This window comes from Bactrocera tryoni, chromosome 5 (assembly GCF_016617805.1).
Source record: "Bactrocera tryoni isolate S06 chromosome 5, CSIRO_BtryS06_freeze2, whole genome shotgun sequence".
NCBI classification, from domain to species: Eukaryota; Metazoa; Arthropoda; class Insecta; order Diptera; family Tephritidae; genus Bactrocera; species Bactrocera tryoni.
The window spans coordinates 29221637-29231405 of NC_052503.1; the positions used below are offsets into that span (position 1 = coordinate 29221637).

The following is a 9769-nucleotide window of genomic DNA, read 5'->3' on the forward strand; positions in this document are numbered from 1 at the left end:
TTTTATAATTCTGAATAAATAATAATTAAATTAACAATTAATAAAAGATAAATTATAAAGTTTACTAATTAAAAAAAATTTAATGAAAAAATATATATAATAAAAAATGTTTATTTTTAAAAACATATATATATATTTTTTTATTTAAAAAAATTAAAATACGTTAACAATAAAAATTAAAAAATTGTACATCTCGAAATCAAAAAAAAAAAAAAAATACAAAATTAAAATTTAAAAATATTTTTATTATTAAAGTATTTTTTTATATTTTAATAAAATAAAATTAAATTAGCAATTAAAAAATTTTCATAGATTATACTTTCCGAAATTAAACAAAAATATATTAAACAAAAACTTAAAAAAAAATTTTTATTTAATTAGAAATTTAATAAATTATAAGTTTAATTTATTTTAATTTTGTATAAAATTATATTAAAGTGACGACTGAAAAACAATAAAATTAAATTAAACTAACAAATAAAAAACTAATAAATTATATTTACCGAAATTAGAAAAATAATAAATTAAATAAAAAATTGAAAAAAAACTAAAAAATATATTTTTTGTAATTTGTTGATTTCTGGTCTTAAAAATACATTTTGGTTTTGGGCAAGAAAAATTTTTTTTAAATTTTTTTCAAACAGTTTACAATAAATTTTTGTAATTTTTTATACTTTTTTTATTTTTTTCGCTTTATTATAATTTGTGACATTATTATTTACAAAAAAATTCTGAATGAAAATTTGTGTTTATTTATTTATTTTTTTATAATTTGCTTTATCGTTTGAGTTCTATAACCAAATTCGTGTCGACTTTATTGGAAAAAGTCCAAATTCTTTCCATTTTTTTTGTTCGATATGTGAGTGTAATTATGTATGTTGAAAATGTGTACATACTTAAGTTAGACTAAATCTACCACTAACCCTGGAATTTCGCAAATTTGTATAAGGCGATTACAAATATAGGAAGAAGAAGAAGAAGAAAGCTAAACACCATATTATTATATACATAAATATATGTATAAATATATAATACATACTGTACTAACTATAAATTATAGTTTTTAGATTTTTTGTTAAATTTTTTCTTCTTTGTTTTTGGAGAATTAGAGCTAAAACGCACTAAAGGCCGCAGACACGCGCTCACCAACAACAAACAATTCACACAGAAAATATCCGATAAAAAAGTAACCCACACAAACACGTTCAAAAGTAATAACTTAGATCACATATTTATGTTTTTTGTTGTTGCTTCTTTGATTTTTACGCCATTTCATCACACATACACATATTTACATTGAGAAAAATCATTCACACCAACTTAGCTTTAAACGAACAACTAACTAATTAAAAACTAAATTCGATACGAAATTTGCAATCACTCATGAGACGCGATCGAATGCCTGGCCGAACACTCAACTCCGCTCATTTGGCGTTTGCATGTTTCTTTTGTGCTGTTAGGAATACTATGAACTGTTTGTCATTATGGGTATCGCGTCCTCTTTGTCGTCCAGCAGATCGCCGGGCACCGTCTTTAGCAGCGTATAACTTTCGCGATGCATGAACTTGTGTTGATGTTGCGCGATGAAGCTGCTGCCACGCCTTAGCGAGCGTCGGCCCATCTCGAGTATCTCCAATGTGGGATCGCGTGCGAACACGAAGTTCTGATATGCGCGCACAAAGACGAAGACAATGGCAAGTGCGCCGCCGAATATCATCAGATACGAGGCGACCGGTATGATGATTGGCGCAAATACGGTGGCCAGGTAAATCCAACGGCGAATGGCGGGTGTTAATTCGGAGATACCCTGGAAAGTGGCGGAAAGATTATTAGTTTAGGAATAATTCTTAAGTTATCATTTCAAATTGCGTATGTTGCGTTAAAAATCCTTAAAAGCTATTAAAAACTTACTTCTTCCAACCACATAACCGGGAAGATGAAATCTCGAAAATCCTTAACTGGATACACGTCTTTCGCTCGCGTCACTTTGAGATTGAGTTGAATGCGTACTTTGCCTTCCAGTGGTACACCCAATTTCTGAAAAAAGAGAAGGAGTTGAATACAGTAAAAAATAAAATATGAGTTAAAAAATATTTTTAAAATTTTGTGCTCTTAGTTTTCTTAATCCTAGGTAGGAATCAGTGGCGTATCCACAGGGGGTTTTGGTGGTCAAATTCCCCATAAAATCAGAGCGTAAAAAATAATTTAAATTTTCTATAATAAAAATATGTTGGAAGGTAAACTTGTCTAATAAATTCTGGATCCGCTGCTGGCAAGAATAAAATACCGTTAAGCAAGTTAGATCATAAACTTTGAAGGGATAATCTTGCAAACACTGTTACTTTGCGTCTTGAACGAGTTTAATCACCAACTCTGAAGGAATAAATAGAGAAAACTGTATTGCTTAGAATTTCGTTCGTCATTTTGCGTCTTCAACTGATCCTACACAGAGAGAAACTCATCAGTTTAATCCGCCAGCGTAGTTTGTGGATGTTGAATGGAAATTGGGATCGAGTACAGAGACTCGGAAACGTTAGAATGAGCTAATTTCTTGAATAATGACATTTTTCTTTCGGCAAGACTTGATAGAAAAGTTGATAGTGGCTCAGTCGGATAGAATGTCAATATATGACATTATATGAAACCATTTTTTTCGGTTATCCTCTCATATCAGTTCTTTTTTACAGAATTCCTCGACTAATTTGTTTGTATTCCTGCAGAACACTTTCGACATAATTTCCCACTTTCCTTTGCCTTGAGCTACTATTCTACTTCATTACCTTCGAACTACATAAGGCTGTTAAATATACTCTTTAATGTACTTGAAACCTTAACACTCACCGATTGTATTTTGAAGTATGTTTCATGCTCGTCCTTATTCGGCTTGAGACCTTCAACCGAATGTAATAACGACTCATTGGCTTGATAAAAATGTGGATTCGATATGTAGACGGGGGCGCCATACTGACAGGGGCTTATATTCTGTAGACCTTTTATCGGTTCATAATCACTTGAATCAAAGCATTCATTTTCCGGATTATTCGAAGAATCGCCATAACTGTTCTCGGGTAAGATATACAGATCAGCGCCAATACCTGCGTAGTGAGGAAGACGGAAAATTTAAAAACTATTCATCATCAGTCAGATAATTCCAGCAAGAGATACTAACCATCTTTCTTCACACCTCTTTGGTACTGTAAAGGTATGACGCGACATAAATCCTTGTCATAAACATAAACTGTATCCGCTTTTGTTATATCACGTGGTGGAAAGAAGGAGCCCTCGGAGGCGGTGATACGATTACAGGGCGGCTTATGCCAATGTGGCAGATGATCGAGTCCATTCAGGCGGTCTATGTAGCCGAATTCTTCCATACCTTGAAGACCAGTTTTGATTGTTGAGACTTCGGTTAGTGTACCATTGCGCTGAATAGAAAAAAATAGGGAAGCAATTTAAAATAGGTTTTTATAATATTTTTTCCTACCGATTTACTCAAAATAGTAAATATCTCTTTTTCACTTTTTAAATAACTCTCAAACTTACCCCAAGTAGCAGTCCCATTCGCTCCATTGGACGCATATGTTTTGGATAAAATCGATGTGCCAAGCTGACGAGCGCATCATCGTAGCCGAACACCAACTGATCGGCAGTCACGTTGATGAAAGGTTTGAACTTGGCTGCGGTCAACACTACGGAAATCGTCTTTGACAGCAGATAACCTAATTTTGGACTGAGACTAGTAAGCGTCTGTGGTTGAGGGTGTAAGTTAACATTAGTTTTTTGTTTATGAATATTATTATGTATTGTGGTGACTCACCAATAAAGGAATATTGGGTGTGACTATCGGTGTATTCTTGTCTATACTCAATTCGGGCACAAATTGCAGAATTTTCTTGTGCTGATATGACACTGTTTGATTGTCGTAAAAATTTATATTCACTTTTTGCATGTCTTCTCTGAAATTTAAAGAGGAAAACTCATTAATATGGTGTGTTTAAAGCTTTTTACAGAAGCTAAAGGTTAAATAATTATTGAGTAATAAAAATTGGATTATGTTAAGGTGCCCTTCACAGACAAAAAAAAAATATCCAAAAAAAAAATCCAAATTAGATTTTTATCGGCCTATTAGTATCAACATTCAACAACATCTTTTATACAGTGACCCGCTCAGAAAAAATATTTTAAGATTACACCCTTGTCTTAAACCATAATCCATGTCAAATTTCGTGAGGAATTGTACTCACTTAAGATCTGAAGGCATTGGACGACCGTAAACGTTGCAAATCGGCTGATTTTGCTTTGGGACGGCTTGAAAAGGTTTTTAAGAACTTCATCATCTCCTTTGAGGCTCACTCTCATCTGAGTGGTGCGGTAAATAAACAAGCCTGTCGATTCTGGTGCAAAGAAAATCGACAGATTACTCATGATTAACCATTAATTTCACCTAAATTGACAGTTTGGTGTGAGTTTTGGTCTGGTGGAATCATTAGTCCGTACTTCTTTCGAAATAAAGCTGGTGACACGGTTACTATCAATGGAGAGCGGTGTTATCGATGATAACCAACTTTATGTGGCCCAAATTGGAAGCAGTTGATCTTGACAACATCTGGTTTCAACAAGGGGCTACGTGTCACACAGCGCTGCAAGAATCGTTTTGGAGATTCGATTATTCGATACTGCTTGCTGAGGGGTTTTTCGAAGTAATAAGTCTTTAGCAATAAACCTGACTCTCTAGAAGCTATCGAAGACAATATTGAATGACACACGACTTAATTTAGTGGGAAAAGTACTCGAAAATTGGGTTTATCTAACGGTATATAATATTCATGCTAAGTAAACTTTTGTCAACAGATTAATTAACTGTCCAGATGATATCTTGAGATAGATAGATCTATAGTAAAATCTACATTCTCATAGACATAGTGAGATATCTCTAATTTAGATAAATCTTCTTCAAATCTTTTATATGCTTAGCCGATTTGCTTCTTCCATGTAGAGACTTGGATTCCTTGTTTTCCGGTATTTCGTAGCACCTAGAAGATTTAAGTTCACTTCGATTGGTTAATATCATTTAGAAAATCGGTCGATTGGTTAATATCATCACACGACTCACTAACCCTACACCTGCCGAACTCAAATTATCGAAACATTTCACTACACATAAGCATTATGTGTGTTGAACTTTCGCATAGCACGTAAGTCAAGGTAATTCGCAGCTAGCTGATCACAGGTCTCAACACGTGCACACGCAGCCTCAAAGCTTTCCTAATGCGACGCCTCAACACCACTAACCCAGCTATTAATAGGCGCTCATCACTCACGAACAATGAGTTGAATGTCAAGTTCACCATACGCGGTGCTGTCAGTAAACCCACATACCAAAGGTGCGGTTCGGTGCGGAAATGCCCATTATTATTTACAATAGTTGTGCTCCTCAAAGATCGTCTGAGTTCCGTTGTGGTTGTAGGTCTTTCGAATTTGTGTCTATTGTCATTTCGATTTTTGTCATTGTTTTTATTGCTGTTGTTGCCTGTGAGACACACTGCCGCACAGACGCGCACTCTCCGTGCTGGTGTAAATTAAATCTAATCACGCATTTCTACATTTAAATATTTATTATTGTTTACAATCGCCTATTGTCAGCGCCGTCAATGTTTTTGTGCATTTGTCTGAGGAACTGTCTCTCTATTTACCTAACAGTCATTTATTTATTTGTGGCGCTGTCATTTTTTGCGGTTTTAGGCGTTTTTCTTTAACTTTTTTCAAACGTTTCAAGTGCGGCTTCGCATTTCATTCATCATTTCGGCGCAGCCTCTAAGTACCTAAGTATCTACTTATGTACTTAAGCATGTGTTGCTGTGACGTACCGCTAATAGAGTCGCCACTTTTTTGCCGACAAACGTAAGAAATGACTTGCGGTTGAATATTTTTAGTGTCGACTGTAAAGGTTTTTACGAGTTTAGTTTTAATGTCCCGAAATAAGCAGCGGTCGTGTCTGTGAAGGTTTGTAATTATGGCGCACTTACGCAGGGAGGGAAACTGAGTTGGTGGAACATTCATCAGTCCTCCTTTGTTTTGGTGCGGTGTCGTATTCGCAAGTTTATTTGCTCCCAATCTGGTGTATTTCAAATGAAATTTGCAATGATATCAGTTATGAAATCATGGTCTGACTCATTGAAAGCGATTTTATTATATATTGGTTGCGAATGGTATTAGCAATCGCATCAAGTGAACTTATCATCAATAATTAAAATAGTGAGTTAACAGAAATCAGAACCTTACGAAAACTGATCTCGGAAGAAGTTAAGCCGGATCGGGTTTTTAAGTCGAACATTATTTTGAAACTATAGCTCTTGAAAGTTATGCTTTCTACCAGAAAAGTGAGGCCCCTTTGAGCAATATTAGACATACAGACTGACCGATTAAAACCAAGTCTTTTTATGAAAACTTTTTGTTTGACAAGGTATCTTCATGAATTCGCATAAATTAACAGCTAAAGCATTGATACAATTTCAAAACAATATAGCACAAGCTAGAATTCAAGCCGACCGATCAAAATCTTTTATTTCCCTTATATTATTCAACGTTGAACCCTTTTTTGACGGTTTTCAAGCATAAATCGGCCGATACAGTTGCAATTTCAAGTTCGATATTCGTACAAAGTACATATATCGTCGCTGGCTTTTTGGCATAGACCATAGATTTGGCGTAGCCTCACGGGAAACAGTCTAACGGCGTCAAATGGTACGACCGAGGCGGCCAATTGATTGGTCTATTTCGTGAGATAGCACGTTCGCCAAACTTGCTTTTCAATAAATCGATTGTGACATTCGCTGTGTGGCTTGTGGCGCCATCTGCTTGAAACCACCGGCCAATAAACTGCACAAAATCATAATTTTTTCGGGATGCAATGATGACTCACGGAATACGTGTGGATTGCTGCCTGAATAATAACGCTTATTTTGCTTATTGATGAAGCTATTCAGCCAGAAATGAGCCTCATCGCTGAATATGATTTTTCGATGAAAATCCGGATCATTTTCAAGTTGTTGCTCAGTCCAAATCACGGACATATCACGATTCTGGAGGTCAAGCGGCTGCAGTTCTTGCGCCAATTTGATGTTGTAAGGATGTAGGTCAAGATCACTTTGCAAAATTCGGCACAACGACGTCACAGAGATGCCCAACGCTTGAGAACGACGTGTGAGAGACTGATTTGGGTCTTCCTCAATTGATGTGCTAGCGGCAGCAATATGCTCGAGACTACGGGCACTTCTTTATCTCACTTTAACGGAAATATTTTGTACTGTGCCTGTGGATTAAAATTTTTATACTAGACGCTCAATTGTTGATCTGACAGGACGATTATGACGACCACAAATAGGACGTAGCGCTCTTAAAGTTGAGGCCACTAACTCCAAATTTCGTTAGTAAGTTTCAATAATTTCGACTCGTTGTTGGAGTGTATATCTTTCCATGATAAAATGACAAATCTTACTGAAGATAAATTTCAAAAAAAAACGAAAAAATATGGCGTCGTTTGCTTTCCTATCGGTCTACTTTTGTAGCGTCCCTATGAAAAAACCCTACATATCATTCTACAATTAGCATGAGACATTGTAAAAATTGTCATGGATATTGTATGCTGTATGAAACGCCTACTAGTAGAGACGACTTGTTATTATTGATTATATGAGCTCAATTAATATTCCATTAGCTCTTTTAGAAAACAATTTCAGACCTACGACAACTTAAATTAACTATTAAGACTGATTAAATGAAAAGCTACGAGAACGTTTAATGAATAAAGATTAATTTAATAATTAAGACTATAGAAGATGGCATATTCCTTTGCGCACGAAACTATACCCGAAAGGAAATTTGGGATCTCTATATTTTGGGTCAATTATTGAGTAATTTATGCGATTTTATTACCGAAATTTAGTTAGTTTAGTACTACAACAAAAATGTAATGCTTAACATAAAGTAATATTAAAGTATTAAAATAATATGTACACTGATATTTTCTCGAAAGAAACATTTATAATACCAATTCTGTTATTAGTAGTTTGGATTCAGCTAAAAATTGCAATTGTCTCATTCAATAACTTCGTGTAAATGAATAAGACGTTTATATGAAATATTTATAGAAGAGATGTTCATAGAATAACTTGCATACCATAACATATTTGGTCAGCATTACTGATGACAAAGATATTACATTATAACTCCGTATCTAGGGTTTAGGTCTCTTGTCATTCAGCGCTTATTCAGCTGAAGAAATTATAGCTGAATAAAGCGCTGAAAGTAAACACACTTGCCACGAAGTTGGTGGAGTTTCGATCTTAACTTTTAAAACTGGAATTCCATATCTGAACGTTCTTTCTTTTGTTTTTCATATATCAAAAAATGTATTCCGTCAAACATCAAACTCTTAAGTTTAGCTAAAAAAACGCCTGACATTTCCTTCAGGGTATGATCTTATTCATGAGATTATAAATTTGATGCTATTTATGTATATAAGTACGAAACATTTATATGTGTTTATGGGTATGTCTATCCCAGTTTAAGATTTGTTGTTGACACTGAGGTTATCAGTTTATTCCAGATTTTACTAATCAATTTTGAACTTCGTGCGTGCTACTTACACACTGACTCAGTCACAGCAAAAGCTTAAGAATAAACGCATATGCATACTCCTGTTAGCTCTCAATTCGATCTAAATTTTATTTAAGTTTTGTATAACAAAATAATAGAAACTTTCAAAAATGGTTTCGCGCTTAAAAATAGTTTGATACTACAACAAATAATTCATGTTTGATACAAACAATTTGATCGCGCTGATATGTTTCACTTAAATGACGTAGTAATTATAGAACAAATAAATTAGCATTATATTAGAGTAAAGGCTGATCATACTCAATTTATTTTATTGCTGACAATTTTCTTGTTTTTATCTTTATTCCTTTTATTGTAATTAAACTTTGCGTTTGAGCAAAATCTCAGCTGAATTATCATATAAAGCGTTTACAATGATGTTTATTGCACAATATTATAATAAAGGTATATTTTCCATACGACAATGCTTAGCATGGAAGCTGATCACGTTCCGGCACGCTGGACCTCAGGCAATTCAAATGCTTGAAACACGCGCGTGTTTATATTTTTATTTTCCACCAAGTTTCTACTTTATTGTATTTAAAACAATATTTGTCTTAGATGTGAGGTATATCCGTAAACAAATCATTATTTAATAAATCGTTTAATGATAATACTTTAATAATTTAATAATAACAAATCTAGACTAATAAAAGCCGCTAGACAAGCAAAAAACTCCAATGACTGAGTTGATTTAAGATTTACTTGAGTAACGGTTGGACAACGGAAGTCTAAGTTCTAAAGTGCGGCTTAAGTGCTGTCAATCAATCGAATTAATTGAGTATTGTAACTGTCATAATTGATCGGAAGAATCTATGAACTTTAGTTCTAAGGAGCAGTTATTCGCAGCGAAAATTTAACTCAAGCAGTAGTCTAGAACAGCAGTAACTTATTAAAATATGAAGTCTAGAATAACAGTATCTTACTAAAACATGAAGATTTTGAGGTAATGAACGGTTATTTGATAAGTTATACAATATGTCGTCGCCTAAAATACAAAATAACGTAACATCTTTTCATAAGTTTAGATTCGAAGGTAAAACTATTTAATAGAAACCATTCAAAGTGAAACAAAATTTGAGTTTTGGTTATAAAATGGTTATATATTAGT

General features: G+C 34.0%; 1 protein-coding gene across 1 annotated transcript in view; it reads right to left on the bottom strand.

Annotated features, from left to right (window-relative positions):
• Nucleotides 1–706: 706 nt before the first annotated feature.
• The window catches only part of LOC120777089 (lysosome membrane protein 2), a 12139-nt gene continuing 3076 nt past the window's right edge, over nt 707–9769 (bottom strand). The window contains exons 2-7 of the mRNA XM_040108223.1: nt 3818–3956; nt 3544–3747; nt 3170–3425; nt 2842–3095; nt 1912–2037; nt 707–1807 (exon numbers count right to left, since the gene is read on the bottom strand). Of these exons, the coding sequence (XP_039964157.1) occupies nt 1466–1807; nt 1912–2037; nt 2842–3095; nt 3170–3425; nt 3544–3747; nt 3818–3956 (1321 nt within the window). The 3' untranslated portion in view covers nt 707–1465. The remainder of the gene's footprint in view (nt 1808–1911; nt 2038–2841; nt 3096–3169; nt 3426–3543; nt 3748–3817; nt 3957–9769) is intronic.